At 45.5% G+C, this 18,333-nt stretch overlaps 1 protein-coding gene across 1 annotated transcript in view; it reads right to left on the reverse strand.

The window, feature by feature from the left end:
- Positions 1-489: 489 nt before the first annotated feature.
- Positions 490-18,333, reverse strand: part of LOC141286993 (interferon-induced very large GTPase 1-like) — a 66,021-nt gene continuing 48,177 nt past the window's right edge. Inside the window, exons 6-10 of the mRNA XM_073819159.1 lie at positions 17,418-17,844; positions 15,186-15,755; positions 14,250-15,128; positions 1,519-1,666; positions 490-809 (exon numbers count right to left, since the gene is read on the reverse strand). Of these exons, the coding sequence (XP_073675260.1) occupies positions 490-809; positions 1,519-1,666; positions 14,250-15,128; positions 15,186-15,755; positions 17,418-17,844 (2,344 nt within the window). The remainder of the gene's footprint in view (positions 810-1,518; positions 1,667-14,249; positions 15,129-15,185; positions 15,756-17,417; positions 17,845-18,333) is intronic.

Raw genomic sequence — 18,333 nt, forward strand, 5'->3', positions numbered from 1 at the left:
GAATGCGTGACCGTGGTTACGCTAAAGTCCCGCCGCTCGTTCGCGAGCCGACTCCCCTCACCATCCTCCCGCGCCAGGTCGCCAAGCCGTCAATGCTTTTCGGCTGCCGTGGTGAGACGCGAGGGGGACATTTAAAATGTGTTGAGTTCCCAGAGCAGTATGCTTCCCCGCACGCCGGGCTGAGCGTCTCCTTTGGTACTCCTCAGGAAGATGAGATGTCTATCGCTGCATCATAGGGAGAGTCAGAGGGTGAGGCGAACGCCTTGGTGGCTCAGCGCCCCCCCGTGGTCGCTGCCCCGTCTGAGGTGGACGCTGAACTCCCTGGCTATGCTCCTCCGAGCCGCCAGGGGGATCGGTCTCGAGGTGCCCACAAAAAAACAACTGGTTCTTGGGGAGGGCTTCCACGGCACTGCCGCGCCCTCCTCCGGCTCCTTTCTTCCCGGAGGTACACGAGGAGCTGGTAAAAACAAAACAGGCCCCTCTTTCATCTCACCCGCGCTCCAGCTCCTCTTCCATCACCATCCTGGATGGCGGGGCAGCCAGCGGATGTGTAGCGTTTCCCCAGGTTGAGCGCGCCGTGGCGGTGCACTTATGCCTGCGCGTGTGAGTACCATGCCGCCGGACAGGCTGCCCTGCACGCCGTGGCTGCACTTCAAGCGTATCAAGCTGGGGCGCTAAAACAACTACACCAGGATGGTTCTGACCAAGAAGTAATGCAGGAACTCCGTGCCGCCACCGACTTCCCCCTCCCGGCTCTTTGGGGGACGATGACATCAGCGCCCCCGCTCCCGATGGAGGGCCGGGAGCCACTGTGTATTCAGGTAATAAACCCACACTTTTAGAACAAAAAGAGCTAATTTCGAAGGAAGGTAAGCGCTGCTTATGGCAGTCAGACTTTTTCCAAGGTATTCATCCTTCTGGGAACAGTCCCATTCCCCCCTCAGGCTGCCCCACCGCGGTCACGTCGGTCAACGTTCCCTTGATACCCCTGGCGACTCGGCTGGGAGCCTGGTTTCAGCTTCCCAGCCCCTCGCGGTGGTTGATACGGACGGTACGTCTCGGCTATGCGATTCAGTTCGCCAGGTGTCCGCCCAGGTACAGAGGTGTCCTGTCCACTACTGTCCGTTCGGACACGCATCCCGCCTTGCTTCGTGCGGAGGTTGCAGTCCTACTTGCGAAGGATGCAATCGAGCCTGTCCCTCCAGCCGAGATGAAGTCGGGGTTCTACAGTCCCTACTTCATCGTGCCCAAAAAGAGCGATGGGTTAAGACCCATCCTGTATCTTAGAGTCTTGAATCGGTACCTTCTTAGGCTGCCGTTCAAGATGCTCATGACGAAGCGCATGTTAACGTGCATTCGTCCCCAGGATTGGTTTGCAGCCATCGACCTGAAGGATGCGTACTTTCATGTCTCGATTCTGCCTCGATACAGACCCTTTCTACGGTTTGCCTTCGAGGGTCGGGCATATCAGTACAAGGTGCTCCCAATTGGCCTGTCCCTCTCTCCTCGCATTTTAACCAAGGTTGCGGAAGCCGCCCTGTCCCCTCTTTGGCTGACAGGTCTGCGTATCCTCAACTATCTCGACGACTGGCTTCTCATAGCTCACTCGCAAGAACTGCTGTGCGAACAGAGGGATCTGGTGCTTCCACACCTCAGCCATCTGGGCCTTCAGGTCAACCGAGAGAAGAGCAAACTCTCCCCAGTGCAGAGGATCTCTTTTCTCGGTGTGGAGCTGGACTCGGTCAACATGACAGCTCGCCTCACCAACGAGCGCGCTCAGTCAGTTCTGAATTGTCTCGAGTCATTCAGACACAAGACAGCGGTTCCTCTCAAAACATTTCAGAGGCTCCTGGGGCATATGGCAGCTGCAGCTGCGGTGACGCCGCTGGGCCTGCTTCATATGAGACCGCTTCAGCGCTGGCTTCACGATCGAGTCCCGAGACGGGCATGGCACCGTGGCACGCTCCGGATTGGCGTTTCCCCGGAGTGTCGCCGCCTATTCCGTCCGTGGTCAGACCCTGCCTTCCTTTGGGCAGGAGTGCCCCTCGGGCAGGTGTCCAGGCATATTTCGGTTTACACAGATGCCTCCACCATGGGTTGGGGTGCTGTATGCAACGGGCAAGCAGCGTCTGGCTCCTGGACAGGACCCCGCTTGCAGTGGCATATCAATTGTCTCGAGTTGTTGGCTGTGCTTCTGGCCCTGCGTCGCTTCCGACCGACGTTGCGTCAAAAGCACGTGCTTGTTCATACCGACAGCACAGCGATGGTGGCTTACATCATTCTTGTCGCATGTCACAACTCGCCCGCCGTCTGCTCCTTTGGAGTCAAACGTGGCTGAAATCGCTACGTGCCATTCACATAGCAGGGGAACTCAACCGTGCAGCCGACCAGCTCTCACGGCAGTCCACCCTCCCTGGAGAATGGCGACTCCACCCCGAGACTGTCCAGCTGATTTGGAGCCATTTCGGGGAGGCCCAGATAGATCTGTTTGCCTCCCCCGAATCCTCCCACTGCCAGCTGTTTTACTCCCTCTCCGAGGCTCCCCTCGGCAGGGACGCGCTGGCACACACCTGGCCTCCGGGGCCCAAGTACGCCTTTCCCCCAGTGAGCCTCCTTGCACAGACCCTGTGCAAGCTCAGAGAGGACGAGGAGCAAATCCTCCTGGTGGCCCCATACTGGGCGTTGGGAAGGTTACGTTACAATGTCCATCTGCTGGCACGTCCGCCTGTCGGCACGTGGGTTGTGCGTAATGCGGCGTCAGGGTCGTGGCCTGTTCCATGGGTTTGTTCCCATATGTAACGCCGAAGTGATTCGACTGAAGGGGAACATCTGGTTACGTACATAACCCTTGTTCCCTGAAGGAGGGAATGGAGAGGTTACATCCCCTGCCACGACCCTAACGTCGCGCTGACGCCGGCTCGATCTGGCTCCTCAGCGAAAACATGAATGAGTGGTTGCGTACCGCCATCTTATATACCCGTATGTACGGGGAGTGGCGTAGTATGCAAATACCACTCGCCAATGTTCATTGGCCTTTTGAATAAGGCTCAGAGATGATTGGTCTCTCAGGCGAGTTCCCATATGTAACGTCTCTGGAGTAACCTAGAAACGTAACCTAGACGTTTGTCTTGTACAGTTATTTTTAACTTTTTGCTAAATGAATGCTACCTAATGCTAGTTGTATGTAATACATTTTAAAAAGTATCATAAATCAAGTTAGATTTGTTTTATTTAAGTTGGCTTAAGAAAGCTAAACTACTGAAATGCTATTTAAACTTAAGTTATTATTATTATTCTGACTAAACATTCTGACTGTAACTCCTCCTAGAGCTTTTAAGCTACCACCACCAAGCACAGTCAAGATCTTCTAACTGACTCTAAATGTCTAAATTACTTCTAACTCTCAAGACTGTTCTAACTGAGTGTGCTATATATTTTCTAACTAAAAATCTGACTTATTTTCCTAAAAATGAAGAATCTCATACACTTACTTTGACGGAATGTTCATAAGAGTAAAGCCGCACCAAAAAACAACACTGCACACAATGCCAGTATTTTTATTTGAAACCTGTTCCCTTCCGGAGGGAACTCTACGCCGCGTCCTGGTGGACACTATGGGAACTGCCTTCAGCATGACCGGTTCTGAAACAAGCTATAGAACAACGACAGTGAACTTGACACTGTCCGGCACCAGCCCGTGACATCATCAACAGGCGCCTGCTAGTATAAAGCAGGTGCCTGAGAGCACATTACCATATTTTTGTCTTCAGAGTCCTCTGTTCTAAATGAGTGAGTACAGCGATGCCTAGAGAGAAACTGTTTAGGAAGTGTGCGGATCCGTGTCAGAGAAATCTGACACCTGATGATGCACACGACCTCTGTTTGGTGTGTTTAGGTGTAGAGCATGCGCGCTCTGCTCTAGAAGGAGCGGAGCGCGTTCATTGTGAGAGTTTCACTTTGAAGAAACTCCGTTCTCGTTTGTCTCTTTTCTTGAGGGAATTGGGACATCCATCCGCCCCACGCGGCTTGGGTCCCGCGGCGGCTGAGGCTGCCCGGCGGCTGAGATCGCGGGGATCACAGGTGGAGCTGGCTGACGAGTTTGAGAGAGGGTTTAATCTCTCTCGCACGTCAGCCGGAGACGAGAACGCGCTGCTAGCGGAAGATGTGCTGTCTCTCACATCTTCCGATCCTGACAGCGAGTGCTCTTTTGGCTTCAAGCCAGGGCAAGCAGGAGGCTGAAATGGAACAAGATGAGCTCTCTGAGCCCATGCAGCCTGCCTGCCCCGCATATGAAGAGTTGATGTCTGTTATGGACCGCGCGGCTACCCCTTCAGTGGAAGCCTGCCGGGGAAGAGGCCGCCCTAGGTAGACTAGACGAGCGGCTTCTTCCCGGCCATAACAAGCCAACTCCCGTGAGCCTCCCATTCCTTCCTGATCTGCATAAGAGATCGAGAGGGAATGGGACAGGCCATATTCAGCCCGCATTCACAGGCATCAGCATGTGAATTATGCTGATGTCGAGGGAATGCATGGGCGCGGACATGTGTCGATGCCTCTCATTGAGCAGACGTTTGGGAACGATCTCTCAGCGGGAGGGACATCAACCCTGAAGGCTCCGACCCTGCCATCCAAGCCTTTGAGAGAAACATTTCGGTTGAAAGGCAGGGCATATGCGGCAGTGGGTCAGGCTGGTGCTCCTCTGCACACGGTGGCAGTGTCGTAGGCGTACCAGGCTGATCTACTGAAAGATCTGGACCGAGGTCTGGGGCTTTCCCCGGAGGAGGTGGCTGAGCTGCGCCACACCACGGAGAGACATCTGTGGGTGAACCTGGCGGACATCGGGGAGAAAGAGAAACGCTCTCTCCTCGATGCGCCGGTTTCGCCATCTGAATTGTTCGGCACATCCGTCGAGGCGGTGGTCGAGAAGTTCAGAGAGGTGAAGGCGCGTTCGGCGGCTTTTAAATCATGCATCCCTCGTCGGTCCACGCCCCCACCTGAACACCGGGGAAAACCAGGCCCGTCCTGGTCCAAGGGCCAGAGACGAGGCCAGGCTGCCAGTGTGGCCACTCGGGGCCCTTCCCCCTGGAGGAGTCGGTCCCAGAGGGGGCGGGATGCGCGACATAGGAGAGGGGATCTAAGGGAGATGATCCAGCGCCGGCGTGGCGGCAGGCCTGGATCAGGTACCTAGAGTCTCCTCTCTAGTTCCCCTCACGTCCGTTTGGCTACCTGCCCCTCCTTTTTCCCCCTCGCCAAAGACTCTGGGGCTGGGCCGATGATGAGATTGATACTCAATCTGTTGGCCCGGTATGTGAACAGTAAAGACACTTTAATAAAATATTCAAGTGTGTATGTGTATGTTTTCTTTTGTCTACCAGCTCCTCTTGGGTGATTGTTATTGCAGTTTTCAAGCTCCTCTTGAGTTCTACTGCCACCAAGTGCCGAGTGTAGCCAGGTCTCCCCTCGTTTTATAAAAGAAAACAGTGTGTAGAGACCTCCACTCGTAGAAATCCCCTCTTGGGTTAAGCGTTGTCAGGTTTGAAACCTCCGCTAGAGTAAGCTTGGTATAGACATGATCTAACATACATATACATACGAGAATATGTAATAAAAAACCCTCTTGGGCGTTGTTAAGCTGCTTCAAGTGAAAAAAAAAAATAAAAAATGCTCTGCTGAAGCCTCCGCTCACTCAAACCCTGCTAAGAGTAACACTCTTTTTGCATGAGTGTAGTCAGGTACCTTCCCTGTGTATATTCATATACACACATGTGAGACCTCCACTCCTAGGAGTTTGTGTGTTAGGGTGAACAGAGCGTCGTCAAGGCTCCCTCTCTGAGAGAGAGATGTTTTACTGAAGCCTCCGCTCTCTTTAAAAAAAAAAAAAAAAAAAACAAGCGCAACTTTTAAGTAGAAATCTTATATGTTTGGCTGTTAGGCCCCATTCTGGGCCTCGCTAAATTATTTTCTGGTATTGTGACTAAAACCCAATCCACCAGAATTGAGTGTAGCAGGCCTTCTCCTAGAAGGCCTCCTCTCTGTGAAGTCCTCTGTAAAGAGAGACATATAAAGATAATACTACTACTTTCTGTATATGAGCCCTTTTCGTGGACCTGTCACTACAAGCGTTGAGTGTAGTTAGGCATCCCTTCCTCGAGAGGGTGTGCATACCAAGGTCTCCACTCGATAGAACTTCCTCAGCTGAGCGTCGTCAGGCTTGTTACGCTCGAGAGAGCCTGTAACCATTAAAGCCTCCCTCGCTGAAAGCTCCGCTTCCGGGTTCTGCTATCGCCCGGGAATGATACAGGTGTCTTCCTCGCAAAATGTTTAGAGCACCTCCTCAAAACCACGTTAGTGGTGTTTACTCACGCAAGTTGTTTTGAGCATTCCCTAAAATCCACGTGAGTGGTAAGTGCACTACTAGGCACTTTACTAAAATCCATACTTATGGTAAGGATCCCTCCCGTAAAGGCAGGGTCCTTTTTCAAATCCTTCACGGTTGGACCACGCAGCAGGGTAATCCTCCGTGCCCATTTTCGAGTTGGTTCCAAAACCCTTAAGTTTTTTCAACTCTTTTGATAAGCACAGTGTAATAGGTCTCCCCTCTGTCACAGCCAACAGTACTGAGACCTTCACTCTCACAGTTATAGCAGCTAGCAGGCCCATGGGTGCCTCGCTGACTATTTTTGGGGGGAGTGCAGTCTTTCACTCACCAAAAACTAGTGTTGTAGGCTTCTCTCTCTAGAGATGCAGTCTCGGAGCCTCCACTACACAGAGCTAGGTGATATATGCTATTTTTCATTATTTGCTCTACTGTGAGTATTTGCCATTTGCCAGCGTCGAGTGTAGTCAGGCCTCCCCTCGCTTAGAGCGTTTCACTTGAGGCCTCCACTCTGAAGAGTTTCCCTAGGGAGAGCGTCGTAGGCCTTCTCTCGCTTTAGAGAGTCTTTCTGCTGAAGCCTCCCCTCTGCAGAAGCTCCGCTTTCAGGCTTTTCTATCGCCTAGAGACTGCAGTCTGGTGATCCTCTCGCTATGCCCTGGGCACCTACTTAAAACCACATTTGTGGTGTTTACTCACGCAAGTCCTTGAGTACTCCTTAAAATCCACATGTGTGGTAAATGCGCTTACACATTTTTCTCAAATCCACATTGGTGGTAAAGGTCTTCCCCCACTGGCGGGTCCTTTTCTAAATCCTTCACGGTGTGGGCCACGCAGGTAAACCTCCGTTCCCATTTCTTGAGTTGGTTTCGTACAAAACCCTTTTTAGTTTTTCCAACTCCAATCCAGATAGCACTGCTAGCAGGATCGAGTGTCGACGCCTCTTCCGGCCTCCACTCTCCAGAAGAGCTCCACGAAGGTAATTCTGTCGCACAGGCTATTCAGCCTCGCGGATTACCTTCAGGGTTAGAGTGTAGATAGGACATGAGACCTCCACTCTCAGAGTTCTTCTTTGCTAAGCACGGAGGTGTGTCAGGCTTCCTCCCTTGAAAGCCTCCACTCTCCAGACTCCACTCAGGTAGTACTGTTGCATAGGCTATTCAGCCTCGATGAACACCTGTAGTGTTGAAGTGTAGTAGGTCATGGGACCTCCACTCTTAGAGTCCTTCTGCTGCTCGCAGAACATTGCCACCAGACTCCACTAGGTACTGTCGCATAGGCTACTCAGCCTCGCTGATTACCATCAGTGTTGAAGTGTAGTTAGGTCATCAGACCTCCACTCTTAGAGTCTCCCTTCTATGAAGTGTTGTTAGGCTTCTTCTCAGAAGCCTCCACTCTCCAGACTCACTCAGAGTCCTTCATTGCCTCCAGAGGTTCACTAGAAATAGGCAGTCCGACTGCACAGGCTATTCAGCCTCGCGGACTACCTCTAGTACTAGGTGTAGATAGGTCACAGACCTCCATCCTTAGAGTCGTCCTCTGCTGGGTGCAGAGTGGTACCAGGCTTCTTCTTACCAAAGCCGCCGCTTTGCAGAAACTCCACTCAGGTAGTTCTGCTGTACAGGCTATTCAGCCTCACTGACTACCCTCAGTGTTGAAGTGTAGATGGGTCACGAGACCCCCACTCTTAGAGTTTTCCTTTGCAAGACACAGAGTGCTTTTTTGGCTTCCTTTGAAGCAGTCACTCCTCTGAACTCCTTGTAGGTAGTTCTGCTGCACAGGCTACTCAGCCTCACTGACTACCTCCAGGTTTTGAGTGTAGAGGTGTCACGGCACCTCCATTCTTAGAGTCGCTCTCTGGAAGGCGCAGAGTGTTGCCAGGCTTCCTTTCGTCGAAGCCTCCACTCCTCAGAAAATCTCCACTTAGACAGGCCTGTTGCACAGGCTATTCAGCCTCAAAGACCATCGTCAGTGTCAAGTGTAGTTAGGTCATGAGACCTCCACCCTGTAGATTCCCTCTGAGCAGAAGCTCCACTTGGGTAGTTTTTGTTGCACAGGCTATTCAGCCTCACTGAATACCCCCAGTGTCGAGTATAGCACCTATACCTGTTAGCACTGAATGTTGTCAGGTCCCTAGAGCAGACATTCGCTCTGCTGAGACCTCCATTCCCTAAACTCCGCCCATTATGGTCAGGGCGTTTATGAGCTCCATCACTTAGAGAGCTAAGTGTAGTAGGCTTCCTCTAGGCCTCCACGCTTGAGAGTTACGTGCACAGGTAGCCGAGCTAGCCGTGACAGGCTGGGCCCCAGCGACTCTCGCTGAAGCAGGGGTGATGTTCCTTCTTGACTCCTCATTCAGTCAGTTTGCACACTTATCCCTCGGCATGGCAGTGTTGGTATAAACGTTCCCATAGTGTCCACCAGGACGCAGCGTAGAGTTCCCTCCGGAAGGGAACGTCTAGGTTACGTATGTAACCCCTGTTCCCTGAGGACAGGGAACGAGACGCTGCGTCTCGGGGCCATGCCTCGGGCCCTGCACATACCTCCGTCCGACAAAAAGATGGTAATGTGCTCTCAGGCACCTGCTTTTATACTAGCAGGCGCCTGTTGATGATGTCATAGGCTGGCACCGGCCAGTGTCAAGTTCACTGTCGTTGTTCTATAGCTTGTTTCAGAACCGGCCATGCTGAAAGCAGTTCCCATAGTGTCCACCAGGACGCAGCGTCTCGTTCCCTGTCCTCAGGGAACAGGGGTTACATACGTAACCTAGACGTTTTACCTATTCAACCTTAAGGTTTGTTTTCATTTTCTTAATTTTTGCTTAATATAACAGAAATCATTAGCTTTCCTGCTATGCTGGTGTTCCTAATAAATGTCTCGAATATGTTTTGGTTATGTCCGATGCTTCCTTTTTTTTTTTTTTGGGAATTATTGGTAACACTTTATTTCGATGGTCCATCTGTTGACACACTACTAGTTATCAGTATTCATTTAGTTCCATGTCAATAGTGCATCAGTTGACATTCAACAACATTGTTTCAACAGACAAGCAACATACATTCAACTAACTTCCTGTAGATTATAAAGTGCATGTTAGTTTCTAATTTATAGATTTTACAAAAAGTGCATGTTGACTGTCAGTATGTCTTTTTCAACATGTTATTAACTAATAGTCAGCTAACTTTCTGTAGATTGTGTTACCATCTTCTAAATTGTCTATCAACTTATTAAAATTAATCTGTCAGTTGATAGTCTACAGTCATGTCAACACATGATCAACAGCATATTATATCATCCTTACTTAAGAGCCTCAAATGCATCAAATGAATAATTACTTAACCATCTCATTTTTACGAAAATCACTAGTTTGTTATCTGTTGATAGTTAATTAAATATTAGTTGTGCATCTGTTGTGTGTCAACTAATCTAAAGTTTACATTCAGCAGCCTATTAGTAGGCATTCTCAACTAAGCATATATTTTAGGACTATCCAATTAAAGTGAAAAACAGTTGATAACAGTAGAAAGTCTATAAACTATCAACAGAACACATACAAGCATGCATTAATTGTATGCAATATATTTGTAGTTTAAAATGAAAGTCAATACCAGACAATGGAAATACAATAGAACAAACACTACAGGCAGGATATTGGAGAAAGTTGTTTTATTAACAATATATTTACACAAACCCACTGTTTGCTAGTGTATCAGATCTGAACAGTCTGATTATGTGTGGCAAGTTTGACATCAATTAAATTAATAAAACATATATAAAACAAACAAACAGAAGTTACTCCTGAGGTGACATGGTGCTGTTTGTTTTATATAACATATCTTACCCATTTAATAGCGAATATAAAAGGATATAAAACGTAACTGACCAAAATATGCAGGAAAATTCTCATTTTGATAATAAAACATAAAACTATTTTTATAGTCGCTAGTCACTCCTACCTCGAAACATAACGTTAAGCATATCTCTCTGTAAAGTAATAAAAAAACATGAAAGACAGAAACGTGCAATCGCAATAATTTATTCATTAACAAAAATGTCAACAGCTGTACCAAAAAGTAATCCAAATGATGCGTTTGTAGCCGCAGTCGTCTCTGACGGAATACAGTAGGTTTCCTAGTGCGTCTGTATTTGAAATTTTAAAATGCATTTGAGCGCGGTTTTATGGCTGTTGCTGGTGGACTCTAGCCTGGAAAAATCCAGACCCTAATCTATTAAGATGGAAATGAAGATCGTCAGATAAAGGCTTGAATTTGGGTCTGGTCCTCGCAATCGCATGAATTCTGAAATTCTGGATTACAGCGCCCAAATCAAATCGTGTAATTTTGTAATAAAGATGCGTGTTCGGTGTATTTCATGGTTCTAGTGTTAGTTAACAGTTACAGCATGTCAGAGAGAAAACGCCTGTTGTGTCCCACATGCAACAAGAGTGTATTTTACCAGTTATTTAAAAAAGCTTACGTGTAGATACACCAAACGTACGATTTATGCCTGGCACAGTAATAAAGATACCTGTTAACACCGTAACTTAGGTTTGCTTACAGTTTTTTGCAGGTCGCATATCTGGTTTTTATTCCAATTATCAAAATGTAACATATGTTCTCCCTACATGTACATGCTTTAATAGGTACGCTATAATTACAGAAACATACACAGTAAGTTTAGTATACTTATGTAGTTCTTTGCAGGTTGCATATCTGGGTTGTTACCCCCTTATTTTTTCCCAAATGTATCACATTCTTCCCTTATACAGTACCTACTGTACATGTACGTTCTTTATAGGTACACTATAATTACAGAAACGTACACCGTAATTTCAGTATAGTTATGTAGTTCTTTGCATGTTGCATATCTGGTTTCTTACCCCCTAATTACCCAAAATTAACATATTCTTCCACTATACCTACATGTTCGTTACATATAGGTACACTATAATTACAGAAACTTACACCGTAAATTCAGTTTACTTACATAGTTCTTTGCGGGCCGTAATCTAAAGCGTTACCGTAAAATGATTTTACATAAAATAATGCAGTCTGTTCGGACGTAGCACAGTGCTCATTCAATAAATGCACAACTAAACAGGTGAGTTTTGAGTCTGTGTTTAAATGTGTCTAATGTATTAGCACATCTGATCTCTTCTGGAAGCTGATTCCAACTGCGGGCGGCACAATAGCTAAAAGCGGATTCCCCTTGTTTTGTGTGAACCCTTGATATTACTAACTGACTCGATCCTAGTGATCGGAGTTGTCTGTTAGGTTTGTATACAGTGAGCATATTTGCAATGTATGTAGGTCCTAGGCCATTGAGTGCTTTATAAACAAGTAAAAGTACTTTAAACATACATAGACATGAAAACAGTACAAGTATAAGAAAAGCAGTTAGAGCCTTATACAACAGTTTAACAATCTGACTATAGACAGTCTATAATATAACTACAATAAATAGTTGACTACACATTCAAGAACTGAGAATACAAATACTTTACATTACATAAATACTGTACATGAAATCAAACAGAAAAAATATTTTGTACATAATTGTGCAAAAGAGATATTTTGTGCATATGGTTGTGCAGATAAAGGATTTTGAGGGAAACAGCACATAGTGCCGAAAGATTTGTAGTGCAGAAAACAAGTAAACATACATTCTTATTAAGTCTTTGTAGCAGCAAGTGATTATAAAGTGTCTAGTGTACGTAAGTGTGTTACTACAGGTGGTTTGTATGGCCCACTCACCTATGTGTAGCACACTCAGAATTTGTCAACAGTTTTTAGTGAGTTTGGGGGAGAAGGCTGAGTTAACCCTCTGGGGCCTGAGGTGTTTTGGGGCCCTGAAGAAGTTTTGACAAGCCCTGACATTTGTGTTTTTTTCAGTATCTTAAAAACATATGAATGGTTAAAGTCAGATTACATTGTAATCAGCACATATTGGGCTACAATAATATGCAAGCAACATTAATGTGCATGTTTGTGTTTTTGAGAAAACTATGTTTATGCGTGGTTATTGAAAATCTAAAGTTTTGAAGTCACTGAAATAAGGCCATGAAGCACATACAGGACATTTCTTTACAAGACTTTAGATAATTGGATGTCGTAGGCTAGAATTTTTTCAACCAAATGATGTGAAAATCATCTCGTTCACTCGTTCAGAGAAAACAATATATTGATGTAAATTTTATAAAACATGTTTTGTGATCGAAAGGGATTATTCATAGGTGTGGCAATGACCCATGAATATTTAGCAATTCACACCTGAGAGACAAAAGAGCCCTCCCTAATGGCCCCATCAATGACTGACTTGACTAGCAGAAGAAGAAACAATGTGAGAAGATTCAGAGAATGGAGTTTTAGATTATTTTTATTTTATTTACTATCACTGTATAAACAAAACATACATAATGAAGGTCAAAGACACATTATTGAGCTCCCTCATCTAACCACACAGATGTGCACAGACTTTGTGGCATTTCTGAAAACTTCTTCTGAATTCTGTTCAACAAATGAAACATGTAAATCTTACCTGCTATTTTGCGTGCCCTTAAAAAAATACAAAAAAAGTCAAAAACTTGTTTTACACTAGAATATCAGTGTAGTTGAACATCTCAAGTTTCTAGTGCTCTCAGAGGAAAACAGTTTGAAGGGACTCATGGGAAAGAGGGCAGGATTCATCTTTTGAGCAGGTTTGAGATCACTACAAAAACAAAACAAACCAAAAATCATATCAGGATCATCTGTCAGAATACAGTCTATACTCTAGAATTTGTACTAATGTAAAAAAAAGGACATGTAATATCTGAGAAACTAATAATTATCGTTTAGCACTATATTACTAATAAACGTGATGTAAACACACATTCAGTGTAAGCACTCATATTACTTTTACACTGTTATACAATAAAATAAATTAATAAGTATGATTCTACATTCATAATGATATCGTCATAAATGCATCTCACAGTCATAATCACATCGTTTTTCTAGAACATTATAAATATCCTGGCATCGTGAGAGATGCAATGCAATCAAACGTACTTCATAATGTTTCATTTGATAAAGTCAGGAATTTTAGTTTGGAATAAGTCTAACTAGTAAAATGTGTACATGTTTTGTCAAAGTAAATAACAGCGAAAGCTAGTAGGAAAATGAAAGTAAGACTTACTCATGTAAATGTCTCCTCCTGCTGGGTTTGCGTCGCATCGCGTCCTTCTTATGATCGTGGTAAATATAAGTCTTATTCCTCACAGCATGTCTTCATTCAGAAACAAACTGTAGCCAAGATGAACTTGAAGTCATGTTGCTTTGTTGCGGTGATGTGGGAGTTTCCTCGCGTACAGATACTCCGGTCCTTGCCGCGCTAGTAGCACATGGCATGGCAAAAGATTTCGCGATAGTGGGCGCGGTCACATTAGAGATAATTAGTTGGAACTCGATAGACTTGACATCTCCTTGGTTTCATATAGATTAATTTATCACAGATTATTTGTTTTTGATAAAACTTACTTCGTTTAAAAGCATAAATCTCAAGCTTTCAGTAGATACCACTTTTCTGTTTGTGTGCTGAGTATTCACCGAGTTTGAATGATTTAAGTGACGCATTTCTAAAAGCAGTTCGCGGAGACAGAGAAAACAGAAATCACCCTGTTTGTTTTCTTTATTCTAAATAAAAAAGCACAACTTTCTGCTGTTCATTTGAGTGTGCACATATAGAAGTACACACTTTACAGTTTCCAATGATGTATATCTCTAATTTGTATGACTTAAACCGACAGAGCATTTTTAGTGTCTTTTGCGCTGATCTAAAAAAAATGAGCTCGTATCGCCGGCGATACAGCCGGCCCCAGAGGGTTAAGGGCTCTCACAGCCTGGGGGAAAAAGCTGTTGAGCAATCTAACAGAGTGAGCTTTGATACTCCTGTACCTTCTACCTGATGGCAGGAGCTGGAAGAGGTTGTGGGAAGGATGGGTGGGGTCCTTCACGATGCTGGAGGCCTTACTGGAGCATCGTGCATGGAAAATGTCCAGAATGGAGGGCAGAGAGGCACCGATTATCTTTGCGGCTGTGTTCACAGTCCGTTGAAGGGTCTTGCGGTCAGCAGCACTGCAGTTCCCATAACAGACAGTAATGCAGGTGGTCAGCACGCTCTCAATGGTGCTCCTGTATAAGGTGGTGAGGATGGGTGTAGGGAGGCTTGCCCTTTTCAGTCGGCGGAGAAAGTAGAGGCGCTGCTGGCCCTTCTTGTTGAGCGACGTGACGTTGGTGGTCCAGGAGAGATCCTCCGTAATGTGCACCCCCAGGAATTTAGTGCTGCCGACTCTATCCACGGTTGAGCCGTCGATGGTCATTGGGGGGTGGTCAACAGAGTTTCTTCTGAAGTCCATCACAACCTCTTTTGTCTTACCCACGTTGAGGGACAGGTTGTTAGCGCCACACCATTTAGCCAGCTGTGCCACCTCCTCTCTGTAGTGTGTTTCATCATTGTTCCTGATGAGGCCTACCACTGTCGTGTCATCAGCGAACTTGATGATGTGGTTGGAGCTGAACTTGGCAGTGCAGTAGTGTGTCAGGAGCGTAAAGAGCAATGGGCTGAGCACACAGCCTTGTGGGGCACCTGTGCTCAGTGTGGTAGTGCTCGAGGTGTTGTGGCCGACACGGACTGACTGAGGTCTTCCAGTTAGAAAGTCCAGGATCCAGTTACAGAGGGAGGTGTTTAGGCCCAGTACATTTAGTTTGTGGATGAGCTGTTAAGGGATTATGGTGTTGAATGCTGAGCTGAAGTCAATGAACAGCATTCTAACATAAGAGTCTATCTGTTCCAGGTGAGTAAGGGCTAGGTGAAGAGTGCTGGATATTGCATCGTCCGTAGAGCGGTTTGGATGGTATGCAAACTGTAATGGGCCCAGTGTGTTTGGAAGACTGGTTTTGATGTGATGCAGAACTAACCTCTCAAAGCACTTCATCATGATTGGGGTCAGTGCTATGGGACGACAGTCATTCAGACAGGACACATGTGACTTCTTTGGTACTGGAATTATGGAGGTAGATTTAAGACACGTGGGGACGACTGGCTGGCTCAGCGAGATGTTGAAGATGTCTGTTAGGACATCCGTCAGCTGTGCGGCACAGTCTCTTAGCACATGGCCAGGTATGTTGTCAGGACCCGCAGCCTTGCGTGGGTTAATCCTGGATAGGGTCTTCCTAACGTCAGCTGGAGAAAGACAGAGTACCTGGTCGTTTGAAGGTGTGTGAAGTTTCTCTGCAGGTGTGTCGTTTTGCATCTCAAACCGTGAGTAGAATTGGTTGAGTGCATCTGGCAGCGATGCATCATCGTCACTGGCCTGTGGAAGGGGCTTGTAGTCTGTGATGTTCTGAATGGCTTGTCACAGAGACAGAGTGTCTTTACTGTCACTGAGGTTATTGTTTATTTTTTGAGCGTATTGATGTTTTGCCTTCTTGATGCCATGAGACATATTGGCTCTTGCTGTTTTGAGAGCTGCCTTCCCAGTCAACAATTTGATCTCACAATGATGTCACTATGAGTTCACAATATTCTCATGTTGCGGTCACAATTTGTGTGTCACAGTGAACTAAAAGTGTAACCACACAGAGCTCTCAATATGTGCTCATATTTTGTTCACAACATGAGGTCACTGCACAATCACAGTGCACTCATACTGTTGTCAAAATATGAGGTCACATCACACTCTCTGTGTGCTCATAATGTGGTCACTGTGCGCTCATACTGTGATCACTGTGTGCTCATACTGTGGTCACTGTGAGGTCACTGCGCACTCACTGACTCACTGTGTGCTCATACTGTGATCACTGTGTGCTCATACTGTGGTCACTGTGAGGTCACTGCGCACTCAGTTCAGTTCAGTTCAAGTAGCTTTATTGGCATGACATTTGTTACAGTATTGCCAAAGCATTTTATATACAGAGTATAATAACATCAAGTTAATAAAACAGACAATACATTTGAGAAAATATATTAAATTAAATACAATAAATAAACATAAAAACAGCAGACAGTATTTCTAATATTGATTATAATAATGACAAATACATAGTGAACAATATTTGAAATTAAATATAAATAATTAACCATTTCGTATGGTGTGTATAGTATATACATATTTTGCAGCTAGTTTGACTGTCACATCATGCTCTCCGAGTATATAATGTAATTTCTCTGAGTCATTTAGAGACAAAAATGAACAATTCAATGCTTCAAATTGTGGAAAGAAGATTTGCCTTGTAGTGGTGTATTTGGGGCAGACAAGAAGAAAGTGTTTCTCATCCTCTATTTGACTAAAGTTACAGTGTTTACACATTCGCTGTTCTCTAGGAATCCATGTTTTTTTGTGTCTTCCTTTTTCTATTTCTAATTCATGGTCACTGAGTCGATATTTTGTAAGAATTTGCCTTTCTTTGATGTGTTTAATTGATAAGTAATCTGCCAATTTGGTGGTTCTGTTTAGGGCCGAATAACACTGGAGTTTGGTTTGGAGATTAAATTCATTTTTTAATTTTTCATCATAATTATACTTTAGATCTTTGTCAATTTCTTTACGGATGTTAGGATTGTGGTTGGAGTCAGACTCAGCTTGAGTTTTATTTATTAGTTGGAGGACGAGTGTATTTAGAGGATGAGACACTATGGGGGATTCATTGGCAAGAAGGGCTTTATATTGAAGAGAGTTGGTGTCAGATTGAGTCAGGTAATGCCAGAATTGAATAGCTCTTTTTCTAATTTCAATGTGTAAGGGGTATAAGCCCAGTTCAGCTCTGCAGGCATTGTACAAAGTGCTTCTGTTTACCATTAGTATGTTTTTTGCAAATTCCAATTGTGTTTTTTCTATTAAACTTTTATCCCAATTTTCAAACTTTAATACTGGTCCCCAAATTTCACTCCCGTACAGTAGAATTGGTTTAATGATTGCTTGATATAATTTAATCCATGTTCTAACTGGTAGTTTTAATTGTCCAAATCGTGATTTTATGGCATAAAATGCCCTCCTGGCCTTCACATGCAAGGCCTTCACAGCCAGACTGAAGCTGCCTGATGCTGAGATCTCAATACCCAGGTAAGTGTAGCTGGTGCTGTGCTCTAGGACTTCCCCTCCGTAATAGAACTGGTATCTGTTTCCCTGAGACCTGGCCTTCTTTTGAAACACCATGACTCTGGTTTTGTCCAGGTTTACTGTCAATGCCCATTCCTCACAGTACTGTTCCAGCAGGGCCAGGCTGCGCTGGAGACCCTCAGCTGTAGGAGACAGCAGGACCAGGTCGTCCGCATACAGAAGGCATTTGATTTCAGAGTCGTGTAGAGTGAGGCCTGGGATTTGGTCAGAGCGGTCTAGAGCTTCTGCCAGCTCGTTGATGTAGATGTTAAACAGGGTTGGGCTCAGACTGCATCCCTGCCTCACTCCACGACCCTGCTGGAAGAACTCACTTCTGAGATTGCCAATTTTAACCGCACTTTTACTGTTTTTATATATTGATTGTATAACTTTGAATGTTTTTCCACCAATGCCAATTTGTAATAATTTGTATAGTAATCCATCATGCCAGATAGAGTCGAAAGCTTTTTTTAAATCAACAAAACATGTAAATATTTTTCTTTGTTTGCCTTTTAGATTTTTGTCACTCACTGTGTGCTCATACTGTGATCACTGTGTGCTCATAATGTGGTCACTGTGAGGTCACTGCGCACTCACTGTGTGCTCATAATGTGATCACTGTGTGCTCATAATGTGGTCACTGTGTGCTCATAATGTGGTCACTGTGCGCTCATACTGTGATCACTGTGCACTCACTGTGTGCTCATACTGTGATCACTGTGTGCTCATACTGTGATCACTGTGAGGTCACTGCACACTCACTGTGTGCTCATACTGTGATCACTGTGAGATCATAATGTGGTCACTGTGTGCTCATAATGTG

This window comes from Garra rufa, chromosome 1 (genome assembly GCF_049309525.1).
Source record: "Garra rufa chromosome 1, GarRuf1.0, whole genome shotgun sequence".
NCBI lineage: Eukaryota > Metazoa > Chordata > Actinopteri > Cypriniformes > Cyprinidae > Garra > Garra rufa.